Genomic DNA, 20,000 nt, shown 5'->3' on the forward strand with positions numbered 1-20,000 from the left:
GATGTAATTTACACAGATTTCGCAAAAGCTTTTGATAAATGTGACCATGGTGTTATTGCACATAAAATGCGTTCAAAAGGAATTACCGGGAAAATAGGCAGATGGATCTACAATTTCCTGACCAACAGAACCCAATGTGTAATAGTCAACAAAATAAAATCCAGCCCATCAACCGTGAAGAGCTCAGTCCCCCAGGGTACTGTGCTTGCTCCAGTACTTTTTCTCATCCTCATATCGGACATAGACCAGAACACAACCTATAGCACTGTATCATCCTTTGCAGATGACACTAGGATTTTCATGAGAGTTGGCAACATAGAGGACACGGCAAACCTCCAATCAGATGTAGATCAGGTCTTTCTATGGGCTACAGAAAATAATATGGTGTTTAACGAGGATAAGTTCCAGCTCATGCGCTACGGAAAAATTGAAAATATAAAAACAGAAACCACGTACAAAACTCAGGCAAATCATAACATAGAACGAAAAGGCAATGTAAAGGATCTGGGTGTACTCATGTCGGAAGACCTTACCTTTAAAGAACACAATAAAGTAGCCGTCACAACTGCAAGAAAAATGACAGGTTGGATAACAAGAACTTTTCACACTAGAGATGCTATACCGATGATGATACTTTTCAAAACGCTTGTGCTCTCTAGAGTGGAGTACTGCTGCACAATGACAGCCCCTTTCAAAGCTGGAGAAATTGCTGACCTAGAGAGCGTGCAGAAATCCTTTACTGCTAGAATCCACTCAGTAAAACATCTAAATTACTGGGACCGACTAAAGAGCCTAAATCTGTACTCCCTTGAGCGCAGGCGGGAGAGATACATAATAATTTACACGTGGAAAATAATTGAGGGGCTGGTCCCAAACCTGCACACAGAAATAACACCACATGAGACCAGAAGACATGGCAGGATGTGCAGAATACCCCCGTTGAAAAGCAGAGGTGCAACAGGTACTCTGAGAGAGAACTCTATCAACATCAGAGGCCCGAGACTGTTCAACACGTTTCCACTACACATAAGGGGCATAACTGGCAAACCCCTCACAGTGTTCAAGAGAGAACTGGATAAGCACCTCCAAAGGATACCTGATCAACCAGGCTGTGACTCATACGTCAGGCTGCGAGCAGCCGCGTCTAACAGCCTGGTTGATCAGTCCAGCAACCAGGAGGCCTGGTCGACGACCGGGCCGCGGGGACACTAAGCCCCGGAAGCACCTCAAGGTAGCCTCAAGGTATGGGTCACCCTTCCCCATCACCGTCTAAGAAGGCGAGGGCTCATCCACTGTTTAAGGTGATCCTCCAGGACACCAAAAATATATGTCAAGCACCAGCGCTAAAAAATTGAGCTGTTCATCAAGGGTATTAAATTCTTGATCAACAGCGTGGGAGGATACACTGCTGTGCTCTCCTTGACAGAGGACTGGCAAGTAGCATGGGTCTGGCAAGTAGCATGAGTCTGGCAAGTAGCATGAGTCAGGCAAGCAGCATGGGTCAGCCAAGTAGCATGGGTCAGGCAAGTAGCATGGGTCAGGCAAGTAGCATGGGTCAGGCAAGTAGCATGGGTCAGGCAAGCAGCATGGGTCAGGCAAGTAGCATGGGTCAGGCAAGTAGCATGGGTCAGGCAAGCAGCATGGGTCAGGCAAGTAGCATGGGTCAGGCAAGTAGCATGGGTCAGGCAAGTAGCATGGGTCAGGCAAGTAGCATGGGTCAGGCAAGTAGCATGAGTCAGGCAAGCAGCATGGGTCAGGCAAGTAGCATGGGTCAGGCAAGTAGCATGGGTCAGGCAAGTAGCATGGGTCAGGCAAGTAGCATGGGTCAGGCAAGTAGCATGAGTCTGGCAAGTAGCATGAGTCAGGCAAGCAGCATGAGTCAGGCAAGCAGCATGGATCAGGCAATTAAGTAGCATGGGTCAGGCAAGTAGCATGGGTCTGGTAAGTAGCTTGGATCAGGCAAGTAGCATGGGTCAGGCAAGTAGCATGAATCTGGCAAGTAGCATGGGTCAGGCAAGTAGCATGGGTCAGGCAAGTAGCATGGGTCAGGAAAGTAGCATGGGTCAGGCAAGTATCAAGGGTCAGGCAAGTAGCATGAGTCTGGCAAGTAGCATGAGTCTGGCAAGTAGCATGGATCAGGCAAGTAGCATGGGTCTGGTAAGTAGCTTGGGTCAGGCAAGTTGCATGGATCAGGCAAGTAGCATGGGTCAGGCAAGTAGCATGGGTCAGGCAAGTAGCATGGGTCAGGCAAGTAGCATGTGTCTGGCAAGTAGCATGGGTCAGGCAAGTAGCATAGGTCTGGCAAGTAGCATGTGTCAGGCACGTAGCATGAGTCTGTGAAGTAGCATGGGTCAGGCAAGTAGCATGGGTCAGGCAAGTAGCATGTGTCTGTCAAGTAGCATGGGTCTGGCAAGTAGTATGGGTCAGGCAAGTAGCATGGGCCAAGCAAGTAACATGGATCAGGCAAGAAGTATGGGGTCTGTCAAGTAGCATGGATCCGGCAAGTAGCATGGGTCAGGCAAGTAGCATGGATCAGGCAAGTAGCATGGGTCTGGCAAGTAACATGGGTCAGGCAAGTAGCATGGGTCTGGCAAGAAGCATGGGTCAGGCAAGTAACATGGGTCTGGCAAGTAGCATGGGTCAGGCAAGTAACATGGGTCTTGCAAGTGACATGGGTCAGGCCAGTAGCATGGGATCTGTCAAGTAGCATGGGTCAGGCAAGTATCATGGGTCAGGCAAGTAACATGTGTCTGGTAAGTTGCATGGATCAGGCAAGTAGCATGGGTCAGGCAAGTAGCATGGGTCAGGCAAGTAACATGGGTAAGGCAAGTAGCATGGGGTCTGTAAAATAGCATGGGTCAGGCAAGTAACATGGGTCTGGCAAGTAACATGGGTCAGGCAAGTAGCATGGGTCAGGCAAGTAACATGGGGTCAGGCAAGTAGCATGGGTCAGGCAAGTAACATGTGTCTGGCAAGTAGTATGGGTCAGGCAAGTAGCATGGGTCAGACAAGTAGCATGGGTCTGGCAAGTAACATGTGTCTGGCAAGTAGCATGGGTCAGGCAAATATCATGGGTCTGGCAAGTAACATGTGTCTGGGAAGTAGCATGGGTCAGGCAAATATCATGGGTCTGGCAAGTAACATGTGTCTGGCAAGTAGCATGGATCAGCCAAGAAGCATTTAGTCCGGCAAGTAGCATGGGTCAGCCAAGAAGCATTTAGTCCGGCAAGTAGCATTGGTCCGGCAAGTAACTTGTGTCTGGCAAGAAGCATGGGTCCGGCAAGTAGCATGGGTCAGGTACTCAAAAGGGGTATCAAGCTCATTTGGTATTGCAGAGCAGATTTCAGCCGAGTTTACATATTGTAGACTATAACAAGGCGGACTAGTCCTCCTCCTCCTCCAAGGGGCAACGGTAAAGTACTCGCAAAACAAAACATTACAATAATATTGACCTAATTGCCCGGTATTTCTGGTTCCAGACCGTCTATTGGCCCGGGTCATCACCGCCACGTCTGGAGCAAACGACTGAGCCACAACACCCTTGGGAATGAGAAAATCCACAGTATTCGATGGGGATTCGAACGTACGCGGTCGGGTGTTCCCTGACGCACGCTCTAGTCGACTACGCCACCACATGGTCAAGAGCTTGCATCTGGGAATACCTTGCGCATTCGTTCGAGTCCTGATCACGGCCCCTGTGGATTCTCTCATTGATATATATCACTATAATGTGTGATTTCTCTGTGTCACTTTGGGAACTGTACGCAGGTGTGTATAGGTAACTTCACTTACCATCGGGGATCCCGGCGTTCGATTCGCGAGCGAGACAGAAATGGTTGGGCACTTTTCCTTGTACCAAATTTTCTGTTCACCTTGCAGTAAATAACTAGCAGAGAACTAGGCAACTGTTGTTGAATGCATCCTGGAGAAGGTCAGCTCTTCAGGGGGACGTCTATACAGGCCTACATATACACACATTCTTTCTGTCCCCGACAAAACGAATTATTATTATTATAGGTGTATCAAACAGGGTCAAAATCTGTAAAGCAAACCCCCCCCCCTGATCCTGGGACAGTTTGGTGGCAGATATTGCCAAACATGTACGACCATCAGCACTAAACATTTCCCTCCAAACAGAATCACAGTGTAACAGTTACTTCCAGCTGAGCAAATTCCGAATGTTCCTTACCACCGGTAAAGTCAGCGCTCCGAATGGTAAATATTTGACACGCCATTCTCGGGCTATGTGAAGTTAGCGTATGTGAGGTTAGCACATGTGAAGTTAGCGTATGTGAGGTTAGCGCATGTGAAGTTAGCGTATGTGAGGTTAGCACATGTGAAGTTAGCGCATGTGAAGTTAGCGTATGTGAGGTTAGCACATGTGAGGTTAGCACATGTGAAGTTAGCGCATGTGAAGTTAGCGTATGTGAAGTTAGCGTATGTGAAATTAGCGAATGTGAGGTTAGCATATGTGAAGTCAGGCTATGTGAAGTTAGCGCATGTGAAATTAGCGCATGTGAAGTTAGCCTATGTGAAGTTAGTGCATATGAAGTTAGCGCATATGAAGTTAGCGCATATGAAGTTAGCGCATGTCAAGTTAGCCTATGTGAAGTTAACATATGTGAAGTCAACGTTTGTGAAGTCAATATATGTGAAGTCAGCATATGTGAAGTCAGCATATGTGAAGTCAGCATATGTGAAGTCAGCGTATGTGAAGCCTGCGAATATTTCGTGGCACTCATAATGTAACCAGTAAATCTTGCTGCACAAAACTTCTCTATGAATGATGTATTGGGAAATTAAAAATAATCGTTGTTTTGGGTCACAGTTTATACTGTCGTCCTTCCTATAATTTAGTAGCCAAACCATCTTTCCCACCCATCATTTGTGCGGGTAAATCTGTAGCCAGACTTGCAGCTTTTTCCTCCAATCAACGTCTTATTTATCCACGACTAATACAGAACTAACCAAGATATTATCACCTGTTCTTTTCCTGAGATTGGCATTAATTTCACAAACTCTTCAGTTACCTACATACTTTGATCAGTACCACGTAGACTAACTTTAAACTGTCCTGTATCAGCAATATCTGTACTTTCATCAATTCCAATAACAAACTACAAGAACTTTACTTTCACTTTGAGCTGTTTGTTAATATCCTCTGATAATTTACTGATCCTTTTGTGAACTTGTTCTTCTTGACAGGCTTATGTTTGGAAAAAGTTTGCCGTTTTACCTGGTAAATAAATACTGAAGCTCTCAACACGCATTTGAGTGTACAATTATCATCAGAGAAAGGCTTCGATGACAGAAATTTAATGAACAATCAAGTAGCTTCCTTTAACTCCTGCCTCAATGGCAACTCTTAATAACATAATGCTGCTTTTTCAGTGACTCCTCGATCTTTTTTTCATCTTTTATTTAAAATACAATAATACAACAAGTACAGACAGAAAGACAAGGAAATCCCCCCCCCCTCGCACTGCATAACAAACACAATACCGACAAACACCCCCACTCATAAAAAAACATGATAAATCAAAAGAATTATTACGTACATATCATAAAGCTATGAAATAGCATCGAAAACCACAGGACAGCACACAAAACCCCCGCAGGGCTCCACACCAACCCAACTGCTGCTACAGTACCCATACATAGACAAGAACATTACGTGAAAAGGGGCACCCACACGAAGCATGCAGAAATTACTGAAAGATTACAAAAGCATTCGAAACCCAACTTCAAACACCGAACATGGAGCACAGCAGTACAAAACCGCACACAAAAAATTCGAGAATATACAAATTACTCCATAAAATACAACCGTGAACGTAAAGCGCAACCATAAATCACAGAAGATTTATATACCAATCAGAAAAAGTCACACATTCCAATCCAAGCACCATGCATAAACACCAACAAATAAACTGTCCTTGCTCTGTAAAAAAACCACAGAGTCCGAGCCACAGAGTAGGCCTCCTGCCTCTCAAGCCAGATACAACAAATTATAATCAAACATAATCACTGCCAAAATATTTGGAGCCGTTGTGCAGGTGGAGCCGGTGTCAAGCAGCAAGCACCTCCACAGCTTCACATGCACACTAGGTGCACACACGGCTGAGACAGAGTGCTTCAACCACGCCACTAATGTACCAATGTGTTTATAAATGTAAAACACATGAAGGTTTAATTTCCATAACATTTAACAACATATTTTTTTCACGTTATTTTAATCTTTATTTTTGTTCTTTAGCAATATTTAGCGTCCTAGCCAGGGGCAGTTTATCCGTAAATGGGAGCAGTTGCACGCAGCGGTGAGAACAGTGACTCTCAGGAGTACCAGGGGTACCAACCTGTGAACCCTGCACGGCGAAGAGACACCGAAATCTCTTCCACATTCAAACGGTCTACCTCACATTCATGGACGGAAGAGCTCCAGCACAAAACCTATCTGTCTTCCTGTCTTTCTCTGTCTCTCTCACTCCCACTCTCTCTCTCTCCGTAACATTACGCTTCTCTGGAGATCAAAGGGAGGCACTCGACAGATATACACTCTCCCACCCTCCCCATTACCCTCCACCCCTTCTCACCCCACTCCCTTTACCCTACTCCCCCCTCCTCACCTTCCCCTTAACCATTCTCCCTTTCCCCCGTCCCCAATCAGCTCTTCCCTGCCCCCACTCCCCCGTACGAGTGGAATTTGCGAGGATTTAAACTGTCCGTCCATCGCAAGCAGATCTAAAAAGAAGGATGGAGGAAGGAGAAGCAAACTTTCGAGCATTAAAAACAATTGGAAACAATTCTTCTAGGAACAGCTGGAAAGGTTACGTAATGACCGGTCACTCAAGCAAACCACGCTATCTCAAGAATTAATAGAGCAGTTTGGGTAGATGCTAATTTGCAATATTTATATTGGGTTCTCTTAACTAAACTTTAAACTACGTAGAAAACGGAATGATAAACAACAGGAAAATGCCTAACATATTTCCTAATTTAAATATTTGATAATCTTTGAATTGTGAGGGAGGTTGGGTTGGGGAGGTTTGGGGTGAGGTGGATGGGTTGGGGAGGTGTGGGGGTGAGGTGGATGGGTTGGGGAGGTGTGGGGGTGAGGTGGATGGGTTGGGGAGGTGTGGGGGTGAGGTGGATGGGTTGGGGAGGTGTGGGGGTGAGGTGGATGGGTCTGTAGTTGAGAGGTTGGGATGAAGGGACTGGGGATGTAGAGGGTAAGAGCGTATTATGAAGAAATTGGGGCGGTGGGTTGTGGTGTGGGGGTTTGGGGTGGTGTGGTGGAGAGATGGGGATGAGGGGGAGAAGGTGGGACGGTGTGGTGGAGCAGGTAAAATTGAGTTTGTCTCCCCCTCGCCGCAACAGACAGATGACACACGCTCCCACAAAGCAAATGCAAATCGCTGGGAATTACGCGCCCATTGAGGCTGTTATTTACAGACACTCTACCATTAAAAATTAGTTTTCGCGTGTTTGTGTCTGTACGTGTGTTCATGCGTCGTGTGTGTGCGCATGTGTGGGTTAGTGAGTGTACTTGCTTATTTGTGCCTGCAGAATCGAGCTTTTAGTTCTTGGACCCTGCCTTTCTGGTCGCTGATTGTCTATTTCAGTGACTCCTGACTTAATCGTCTATCAAATCTACTTTTGAAATTAGTAATGATGTTCATCTCTACAACCTGCTCCATTCTATTTTCCCTTTACTCTTACGCTACAAGAAAACTTTCTAATATCTATATGACGCATCAGATTCTCAAGCTTCCATCCATACCATTTTATTCTATTGTTGTTTATTTTAATTATCTTTTTTCTACTTTGTCAATCCCATTAAGCATTTTATAATTCTCTATAATCTGATTGTCTGCCATCTCTCTCCTTTCCACTATTGTCGTTGTGACTGATATATTCAAAAATACTCAAAATGCAAATAAAATTCACAAGAAACAAATCTAATGATATATTGTGTAATAGGCATGACAAGACAAACTTTTTATAATTTACGAAAACTGATGCAATTTGTCAATTTCACCTTTGTATTATATAGTTACTCCGGTTGCGAGATGGAAAATAATTCCTCCAATTTTATATTATAAATTTTCAGACAATTCTAAAAAAAAACAACTTCCAAATAATTTAATTTTGGGTCTGTGTTTTACAACATGTCCTCACTGCTAAATGCATCATTTAAATGCTTCGAATACAAGCGTGCAAATTTAGTGTCATATTAACTATAAAAGCCTAATAGAGATAAACGCTTCTCTGAAGTAATGAGAATCAGGGTCACTAGGTTACATAGGATGGTGTAACTTCGTACTTTATGGGACGGAAACAAATAGTTCACATTGTACCCCTTGTAGCATGGCACGAACTGGTTCGTAACAAAGTTTCGTGTAGCACCATGGTCAGACTCAAGTAGCCACAAACACATGTTTAAAAAGACTGAAAACAAGGCCAGGAAAACGAGTTAATATATTATGAGTATGTGACATCCTGACACAGAGAATGCCACAATAACGTAGCTGGAGATTAATAATCTATCTTGCACACGACAAGATCCATCTCGGACCCTCATCAAGACTTCAGAATGGACCGAAACGTCGTCACTGGTCTTCATATGTGAGCAACCCGTCCTCTTAAAAATAACGTCACTTTTCGCTCGTATGTGCGCTATGGCCAAATTTGGACGTAATTTGAAATGAAATCGACTCACAAAAGTGACGTACTGTTCTGTTTTCTGTTTGAGTCGACCGGCCTACGCGGACAGGTTAGGAGAGGAAACTGTCAACTAACGTTTTTCATAACGTTTTGAAACTTTATGAGAATTTCCTGTCCACCTAACCTATCAGAGGACCCTTAACTTAATGTTGTTGAAAAAAATCCCAAATTTATTTAATTTTTTTTTTTAATTTTCAAATTACGTCCACTTTCGGCCATACGGGTAAACGGATAGAAAGCGACGTTATTTTTAAGAGGACAGGTTGATGTGAGAGGGTTAATAATATCCTGATAGTTTAATACATGCACAAGTTAGATACACATAAATCATTTTAGCATCCTACACAAATTAGGATGAGCTTATCTCGGGCGAAACAAGCAAACAATGGGAACTCGAGACGACGAGAGCGGTAAAAACCACTGATTAAATTAGTCGCGTAAGACTTTCAACAAAAAATCCAACGGAAAAGTTACACTCAAGGACGCGGTAAAAGTTAAAAACTTAAAATTCAAAGTACTTAACACATTCTCCAACGCTAACAAACTACCTACTAGGCTACGAACATGCCTATAAGTATTGAAATAGATGGAAGTATTGATCGTCTCTGAGTGAGAATACAAGTGACAGGAGTTAGAATAATTAATAAATAAATAAATGTTTATTCAGGTAAAGGTACACACATACAAGATAAGTTACAAACAGAATGTTGGAGTTCTAGATGGTGATAATTCACACTATGCCTAAAGCCACTAAGTCGTACAGCGTTTCGGGCAAAAAGACTTGGTTTGACAGAAGACATGGTCTTCACTTGACAGAAGACATGGTCCACTAACGCACGAGTGACAGAAGTACTCAGATGTCAACCCATTCCCCTAAAATGACAGTACTAACACTAACTACTTGGTCAAACGTACCAATATGTGCACTTGGAAACCCCCAAGAGGTCACGTATTTTTTAAATTAATTAGGCCTAATGGCATTCTATTAAATCATAAATGTAATTAGGAGATCATAACCTTACCTGTCCAGGTAATCGTAGACCCAAGACACATTATCTGATGTATAATATAGCACATATATGTACTATACATTTTTTTAATTCGTTTTTAGTTTCATCCCTCTGACTATGAAATCAATAGTACAAAACCTGAACCTCTTTGAGTCCAAGAGAGTATAAATTGGTAATTTCTACCAAATAGTTGTAGTAAGTACTATATAATTTTCGGAGAGATGGGCTGCAAAATGTTGACCAGCAAGTCAGTGAGGTTTTCTCCACTCCGAGATGATCTGACGAGACACCTGTTTCAATGAGTATTTGCATCTTCGTAGCCTAATAGGCTTGTGAAACTTGAAGCTCTAAAATTGCACCCTTTGGGTAACTTTTTATGTTTTTGTATTCACGCTCTTTCTGAATCTCTTTTTAAACATTAAATATTTAACTTTACTGGCTAATGGACGGCTTTTGTAAGTTATGCTGGTATAAACGTTTTCTATTTACGAATCATATTTTTCTTGTAAACTGATGAAGTTTAATTTTTTGTTCTATTAATAGTTAATGGTGTATGACACCATACGATCATTATCACTGTAATAAGCTCACTACCAACTGTGTAACTATTTCATTGACTCAGGTGTTCTGAGTTCACGGCATCCTAACAATTTATCCAAAATTTGCTTGTCCATTTTAAAGAATGAAGAGCAATTTTTATTTATATTACTTCTAAGCTGCATCACTTATGAACCCATCCCTGCCCTTGTGTGGCAGTGCACAACAGAAAGTTGTTTTTACATATCCATACATTAAAACATTGATTGTAACCATGATATATATGTGCTTCAGCCTACAGTTTAGACCTATTGTCTTGTGTATGACCCTCTGTCCTGCGTGACAGTGAATACCAGCATTATCCTCACTTTAATAAGACTTAATCGAAATCTTCAGATTTATAAAAATTGTAATTAATTTTGCCAATAAAGATGTTAATAATAATAAACTATTATGACCGACCCTCCCGGGTCCCAAGGGTCCACCCAGAATCCTTGGGACTCTCACAGTTCTCCCTGAATCCATGGTCTTAAAAATCCTGTTATTAAACAGGATTATCCTTTCTGTTATTAAAACATAAAATGGTGATCGTGTCGTGGAAGCTGTCTACACTTCGAACATGGCTATTGATATGAAAAATACTGTTATCGCTAATGGTGGAGCCCAGAAGCTGGAGCCCCATATAATTTATGATCTTTGTCAGTTCCAACGGAAAGATATGCAATAAGACGTTGAATTAGACTACACAGAATTGATCTATACAATATATATATGTATATATATATATATATATATATATATATATATATATATATATATATATATATATATATATATATATTTATATATATATCAATATATATATAGCAACAGACAGACGCAGATATTCGGATATTTTTAAGATAGAATTATTGCATCAAGCTGCGTTTATTGATTCCTGACTGTGAAAATACAACCCACAAAAATATCCACAGCCGAGGCTATTTTGCTGCAGAGTCCATACTTCAATCAGAATTACTGCCGTTAAACAAGAAAAAAAAAGGTGCAAGGCTGTGAACATAAAATAAAAAAAAGTTTGCAACAATATTTCTAATTCCAAAATAGAAAAAGACGGACACAATCAGAAACTACAATTTACGAAAAATTGCAACCAATATTAAAGTTTTAAAAGTGGGGAATAAATGGAAACTTGTCGAGGAGAAATTTCCCAAGAAGTCATTATCGAAGCTGATAAGATCCTTGCCAGACCAAGGGGGCAGCTGAGCCTTGTTGAGAACAGGTGTAAAGAGGGAGTAGCCATGTTTGTACTGGTGCGATACAGGTATAAAAAAAGGAGGTAGCTATGCTTGTACGGGATTATATGTGGTGTAACACTATGTTTGTGGTGGTTCACTGGAGGAGCAGCCATATTTGTGAAGATGTATAGTGGAAACAGCCGTGTTTGGATTAGCCCATTGTCGTTCTTGCTTCACAGGAAGATCGCGCGTCACAAAAGATTATATGTTCGGTTTGCAAAGACATGTGTGGCTCGAATGTATATGATATATATATATATATATATATATATATATATATATATATATATATATATATATATATATATATATATATATATCCTCCAGTTTTCACTGGAGGAATGAAGATGACAGGACACATGTGGTTCACTGGAGGAATATGACTCGCGGAATAAAATTGTAATCCACAGAAAAAGATATATGGTCCACGCTAATGATTTAAGTCAGAATTTACAGCAATAAAAGTATACTGTTTACGAAACGTTAGACTCACGGAAACGGAATTTATTTTACTCTAAAAGAATTATTTACCGTAACAACGCTAAAATAAACGCGACAGAAATAAATCTGCGTTGATTTTTATGCACATACGCCGATATATATTTTTAAATGAAAATAATAATACTGATATATTCATTCGGCCGATGGTCTCATCTCCAAGTTCTCTTATTGCATTACAGCCTGGAATTACAGCCCTACGTACTAGAACAGAATAATAAAGCACAAATTCTACAGTGCTTGTACTTGTCTATTATTTAGTCAAGGGAGTTATCTCATATTGGATAATATTTATATGTTATGTACTAATCAATAGATGGTATATGTAGGCGTTGTCTCGCGTTAGACAAGTGTTCGGCTAAGAGGTGTAAACAGGACGACCCAGTGTACCTCTCGGTACTAGGCTAAGCACAGTTATGGTACAAGAGGTACATCACAACACTAAGTACAAGGTACAACAACATTACATAAGACCCTTTCTTCCATTCTCTCTTCCTCTCTCTCTCTCTCTCTCTCTCTCTCTCTCTCTCTCTCTCTCTCTCTCTCTCTCTCTCTCTCTCTCTCTCTCTCTCTCTCTGTCTCTCTACCCCCATTCTCCCACACATCAACACTTCACTCATAATTCTTGCCCTAAAATAATAATCTCAGTGGCAACCTTCCAGACATCTATACGACCCTCCACGATGCCACACGCTTCCTTCTGTCAACGGAACGAGATGAGAACAAAATACAGACTTAAAGCACCTTTGAAAGTCTGAAACACTGCCAACAAACCTTCACACAGCCCGCGGCAACCTCTCAAACCTTGTGCCAACGAAAAAAATATGCACTGAGAAGGTAAAGTTACCGTTTATTGAGGCAAGATAGTCGGCATTCTTCCGGAGATTTTTAAGATTGTGGGGGAATATGTACGAAAATATGTACGAAATTTCGTTATATGCATAGCAATGTATTTGAAATATATATATATATATATATATATATATATATATATATATATATATATATATATATATATATATATATATATATATATATATATATATATATATATTATTAAATATGACCGAAAAAGTAAGATTAATAATTCTAACACGAATTTTCTCGATCTTTCGTATGTTTCTTTTCACTGTTGGTGGTAATTCAAAAATCAATTCTCCAAAATTCATTTTTATTTCTAGTCTGACGCGACACTTGAGCGCGTTTCGTAAAACTTATTACATTTTCAAAGACTTTAGCTTACACATACACAACTGAATAGAACTTACACATCTTCGATTTATTTATATCTACATTTGAGTGAGGTGGATGGGGTGAGGTGGTATTAATAGGGTATTAAATTCCTAAACACAAGACAGAACACGAACACGTTGTGGGAAGAGAAATTCTCTTCCCACAACCAAACCATCGCCAGAGAAATCCTAGTAAACAACGCAGAAATCATTGATAGATACAGCGATAGCAGGCGGCTTGACGTCTGCGAGGCACTACACATCAAGAAGTCAACACCAGCAATCAACAGCCAATTAATGCACAACTATATTCTACCCACCTCAAGACTCCGCTCCAATATAGAAGCATCAAGAAATATGGACCAATAGGCTTTCTACAAATCACTTCCATTCAATACCCATTGTTTCGTGTTCTGTCTTGTGTTTAGGAATTTAATACCCTATTAATACCACCTCACCCCATCCACCTCACTCAAATGTAGATATAAACAAATCGAAGATGTGTAAGTTCTATTCAGTTGTGTATGTGTAAGCTAAAGTCTTTGAAAATGTAATAAGTTTTACGAAACGCGCTCAAGTGTCGCGTCAGACTAGAAATAAAAATGAATTTGGAGAATTGATTTTTGAATTACCACCAACAGTGAAAAGAAACGTTCGAAAGATCGAGAAAATTCGTGTTAGAATTATTAATCTTACTTTTTCGGTCATATTTAATAATATATGTCTACAGGAAAGACTGCTACCAAAATATATATATATATATATATATATATATATATATATATATATATATATATATATATATATATATATATATATATATATATAGGTCGGTAGTCTTCTTTGTTTTGTAGAATATGATAAGATCTATGTTTTGCACACGTGAGCAACACAAATGCGAACAAGCCTGAATGGCCCCCAGGACTATATGCAACTGAAAACTCACACCCCAGAAGTGACTCGAACCCATGCTGCCAGGAGCACTCTGCTGGCGTACAGGATCCCTTAACCACTCGACCAACACGACCGGACATACATACATACAAGCCTGAATGTTGCGATAGCCCTGGGACCATTCAGGCTTGTTCGCATTTGTGTTCCTCACGTGTGCCCCAAAGAATGAGGTGATTTGATAAAATACCATGCCCAAGATTACCAACCGATTGCCGGCGGGGGGATGGAAATAGCCTCGGCTACCATCCTCTTTTGTCCGGTCGTGTTGGTCGAGCGGTTAACGGATCCTGTACGCCAGCAGAGTGCTCCTGGCAGTGTGGATCCGAGTCACTTCTGGGGTGTGAGTTTTGAGTTATATATATATATATATATATATATATATATATATATATATATATATATATATATATATATATATATATATATATATATATATATAAAATACTAGAGGGGTCCCGGAATAGCCTGTTTCTTTCCCTCCTCTCCATCCCCCATCCTCCCTCCTCCCTCCCCTCTCCCCACATCCAAGGCCTCCCCCACTGGAACTTACGGTAGTGTTCGAGGACTTTATTCCTACCTTACACCACACTGGCGTGCACCTCGTCCAGGCGCCGACTCACTGACCACAACTACTTCTCTCCACTCAAGAATTCGTCCACTTTGCTCGTGAGAAAAAAGTACGCAACATGCTTCCACCTGGAGAACGTACAATTGCCCCCACTTGAAGGTTAGTTCACAAGCTTTACCTTCTTGGGTCAAGTCACCACAAACTGTCACATGACTGCTCTTAATGTTCAAAGAGGCTCTGCGTTATGTCTTTCCACAAATTCCAGACGTTCCTACGTAGACACCGCGACATTATTGCAGCGAATATGGGTTCTAGGCCTCAGCATTCTCTCTCTCTCTCAACATCCTAAAACACACTAAATAACATCGCGACTCTTCTGAAGATCCATATTCCACCCGTGGGCCGTTGTTCTCTCCTGCCTCCCGCCAATCATCGCCTTATACTCCGGCACGGCGCCACCAGAAGCCACCTGCCACAGACGGTGTCTTCCGCGAGTACGGTGATGGACCCGGCCAGCCTCGCCACACCCGGCCAGCCTCGCCACACCCGACTGAACGACCACGTTCCTCATCTTACATGTGTCTCCTTCGGACATGTCGTGGCGGGAGGAGTCTCAGAGGCGCGGCACGTCCACAACTTTCAATCCTGTTCGGCCGAGAATTGTCCTACTCTCCTCGCGTATCCACTACACCAGGCAGACGGCAACACTACTGATAAAAGATAACCACCAAATAACCACACACACACACACACACACACAACCCTGGAAGATAGAAGAGTAAGGGAAGACATGATAACCACCTACAAAATTCTCAGGGGAATTGATAGGGTGGACAAAGACAAACTCTTCAGCACGGGCGGGACACGAACAAGGGGACACAGGTGGAAACTTAGTACCCAGATGAGCCACAGAGACGTTAAAAAGAATTTTTTTTAGTGTCAGAGTAGTTAATAAATGGAATGCATTAAGTAGTGTTGTGGTGGAGGCTGACTCCATACACAGTTTCAAATGTAGATATGATAAAGCCCAATATGCTCAGGAATCTGTACACCAGTTGATTGACAGTTGAGAGGCGGGACCAAAGAGCCAGAGCACAACCCCCGGAAACACAACTAGGTGAGTACAACTACGTGAGTACACACACACACACACACACACACACACACACACACACACACACACACACACACACACACACACGGGCAAAGAAGCCACAAAAAAAATTCTCGTACTTCACGTAAGAGATATTAATAAGAAAGTCAATGTTCTGTACAGAAATCAATTTTACGAACACTAAAGATACAGAAATAAATAATAATAACAATTATTATGAGAGTATTAAAATAATAATATTAATAATACACAATAATTAATTACTAGCAGTACCCGGCCACGCGTTGCTCCTGGGCCCCAGCAACCTTCCCTGTCCCCCAGTCCTCCCCACCATTCAACACTCCACCATCCCTCGTCCTCCCCACCATTCCCCACTCCACCATCCCTCGTCCTCCCCACCATGCCCCACTCCCCCTTTCCCCTTGTCCTCCCCACCATTATTCATACCCCATCCCCTCGTTCCCACCATTCCAAACTCCCCAGTCCCCTCGTCCTTCCCCACCATTACTCCTCCCTCGTCATCCCCACCATTCCCCACTCCCTCGCCCGATGCTTTCCCAAATGGTCTGGGTATAGTAAAAAAGTAAACTATACTCACGAAATGAACGGTATGGTAAACTACACAGCTCAATTCCAACGCAATTCACACAAAATAATTAAACCGAAATGTAAATAAATAAAAATCTATGAAAATTCCATTTATCAATACAATCAGAAACATTATAATGGAATTGTAACATATTTAGTATAGCATGTGTGTTGCTCTTACATGCAACAGATGGCGCTGTTCCTCAAGAAAAGTATAGTTTTACTTATCACAAGTGTGGCATCTACACATATACTTACGTAATGAACGGTATTGTAAACAACACAGCTCAATTCCAACACAATGTCACACAAAATAATTCAATAAAAAATAAAATAAATCGAAATCTATGAAAATAAAATTTATCAATGCAATCGAAAACATTGAAATGGAATTCGTGACATATTTAGTATAGCGTGCATGTTGCTATTATGTGCAACAGATGGCGCTGTTTTTCAAAAACGCATGTTTTTTACCTGTCACAGGAGATGCATGTATATAGTAGTTATATAAAAAGACGCGCCTATTCGAATGCAACGTTGTATCAAAATTTCAATGTAATCGCTGAAGAGGTTTCGAAGATTTCCCTCACATGAAAAACACATGAAAAACACAGTTTTTTAGAAAAAGCATGTTTTTTTTTTTTTTTACCTCACAGACGTAACATCTATATAGTATGTATATAAAAACCTGCTCGGATGCGAATGGAACATTGTGTGAAAATATCAAAGCAATCGGTTCTTCACTGATTGCTTTGACATTTGACGCTAACTTGACATTGACGCTAATCTCCGATTTCGGAGATTAGCGATTATGCACAAACGAACATCTCCATTTTTATTTATACAGATTATTCTGATATCATGATGGAACAAAACTCAAGAACCAGAGTTTCCACTGTCAATCCTCTACATCTTCTCCCGCCTGGCCTGTCTTAACACCTTCAAACACCTGCATCCAAAATCCATACGCTGCAACACTCCTGGACGGGTGTTGCACCACTGGCAACACAATAGGAGCCGCGAACACCTAGCGACAGCTGCAACTGCAGGAATATCTACACACGCAGAAGGACGCATTTTTAGAAATTCTTGTGTTGTCCCAGCACGCCACCTGCGCCTGAGGGGAAGATGGGGGAGGGGAAAGAGGTGGGTGGGGAGAGGGGTGAGGGGAAAGAGGTGGGTGGGGAGAGGGGTGAGGGGAAAGAGGTGGGTGGGGAGAGGGGTGAGGGGAAAGAAGTGGGTGAGGAAAGGGTTGAGGGGAAAAGATGGATGTGTGAGGACTTAGTCTAACACCACCACGACGTTCCTCTCCTAGTTGCGACCCAGTTACGGGTCAGTTATGACGGCTGTTAACAGTTAAGCAGAAGCACGCAGCTTTAACATTGTTAACTACGGAATGGTCATGTTAACAAAAGCACCTCTTGTTACAGCGTTACTCTCTGCCCGGCTCACAGCGTTATACACATCCCGTCCTCTTAAGAATTACGTCGCTTTTCGCTCGTATGCGCGCTATGGCCAAAAATGGACGTAATTTGAAACGAAATCGGCTCACGAAAGTGATGTACTGTTCCGTTTTCTGTTTGAGTCCTCCAGCTTAGTCTGTTAGGTTAGGAAAGGACACATTCAATTAACGTTTTTCATGACGTTTTGAAACTTTAGGGGAATTTCCTGCCCTCCTAACCTACTAGAGGACCCTTAACTTATTGTTTTGGAAAAACAAAATCCCAAATTTATTTTCAACTTTTTTTAATTTTCAAATTACCTCCATTTTCGGTCATATGGGACAAACGGCCAAATTCAGACGTAGTTTGTAAGAGGACAGGTATTTCGGGTCAACAACATTGACTAACAAGGTCACGTGTTTGTTAACTGTTAACAGGACCTTCAAGCCAACAAATCACACCAGGATCAATATTACTGGTAGAAATATTATCTTTATGTAAGCAACACTTTGACCCAAAATAACATTAATAATACTTAGAATAATATATTAAGACTAATAAGGCATATAAATAACATTTATCTTGAGGTTATCTTGAGATGATTTCGGGGCTTTAGTGTCCCCGCGGCCCGGTCCTTGACCAGGGGAGCCGGTCGGCCGAGCGGACAGCACGCGGGACTTGTGATCCTGTGGTCCTGGGTTCGATCCCAGGCGCCGGCGAGAAACAATGGGCAGAGTTTCTTTCACCCTATGCCCCTGTTACCTAGTAGTAAAATAGGTACCTGGGTGTTAGTCAGCTGTCACGGGCTGCTTCCTGGGGGTGGAGGCCTGGTCGAGGACCAGGCCGCGGGGACACTAAAGCCCCGAAATCATCTTAACATTTATCTAATTATATATTGTCAGTCACTGCTGCAAGTTAAACTAAGCTTCGTCCGCTCCCCCCAAAAATGCCGTCTGGGTGCCAGCAAAAACAAACAGCAGTGTTACGATGTATTACCTGGCCGAAGCCAAGCCGGTGCTGGCGGCCAACACTGGCCGGTCAGCAGTCAAATTAAATGCTCTTGTACCGGGCAAGAGCAGGAACGCCAGTGAGCCTTCACATCCTCTTCCCTCAGCGTCAAAGAGAACCATCCAGTGATGGTGTATCAGGCACTTGCATCCACAAGAGTAATGTCTGGGGGGAGATAGATATATATCTTCGAGGCATTGACCAGGGGGTCAACCAGGATTCATGAGGCATTTACGCGTCCAAATACGAAACCTCTACATCTTTTCTCAATCACGGCGGCTCAAGTTTACTTGTATTTGACAGTTTATGAACTCCAAGGCGCTTCGAGCTTGTCTGTCAACATAATCACCTTGAATCGAAAACGACCTCGCTGCGTTTGTCAGCTCCTAAACTGTTTCTATAAATGCAGACTAAGCATGATTGAGGAGAGATGTAGAAGTTTCGTAAGTGGACACGTAAATACTTGGTGAATACCATGACCAATGTAGGGAACTACGAGTACGAGGCACTGCTAATGTTTCCAACATAAATTGCAATCAATTTCACGAGTTAATAAATCGTTTATAAGTAATCTTAGACTCGCTTCAGATATGTTCATATCAGTGTCAATTAAGTGAATTATGATATTTGAGGAAATATGATACATACAAAACACAGATGACACAATTTTGCGAAATATACCAATCTTGGTTAGAGCAGAGACTGCGTTCAATCCCCGAGGGGCCCAAGTGGTTGGATTCAGTTCCGTCAATCCGGCCTCATATCCCAGATCCTTGTCGTTATATCCCTTCCAGTTGTTATATGGGTCACACAGCTTTAACCTTTCTTTTCCTGATAACTACCTTTCGTTATTAAGAAGAAATATGACACCACCATCCAACGGACACACAATGAACCAAGCCTCTTGTGGTATAAAGGACGTCTCAGAGAATTAATCGTACGACAACCTGCGACAATTGTCACGCCACAAATTGTACCACACAAGCAATGCACCAACATGATCCAGGAGGCAGGCCAAGATGCAAGCAAG

General features: G+C 42.0%; 2 protein-coding genes across 2 annotated transcripts in view; one reads left to right on the top strand and one right to left on the bottom strand.

Annotated features, from left to right (window-relative positions):
* Window positions 1-20,000, bottom strand: part of LOC123762694 (5-hydroxytryptamine receptor 2A) — a 513,254-nt gene that overhangs the window by 417,016 nt on the left and 76,238 nt on the right. The gene's annotated exons all lie outside the window — the stretch shown is intronic.
* On the top strand, window positions 1,443-1,913 carry LOC138369164 (secreted protein C-like). Its single transcript, XM_069332101.1, has one exon. It carries the CDS (start codon window positions 1,443-1,445, stop codon window positions 1,911-1,913), a length of 471 nt encoding a protein of 156 aa, XP_069188202.1.

Source organism: Procambarus clarkii, chromosome 27 (assembly GCF_040958095.1).
Source record: "Procambarus clarkii isolate CNS0578487 chromosome 27, FALCON_Pclarkii_2.0, whole genome shotgun sequence".
Classification (NCBI taxonomy): Eukaryota; Metazoa; Arthropoda; class Malacostraca; order Decapoda; family Cambaridae; genus Procambarus; species Procambarus clarkii.

What these genes read in the sequence shown, in the direction of transcription:
- LOC138369164 (XM_069332101.1), top strand. Translation starts at nt 1,443, where the DNA reads ATGGGTCTGGCAAGTAGCATGAGTCTGGCAAGTAGCATGAGTCAGGCA.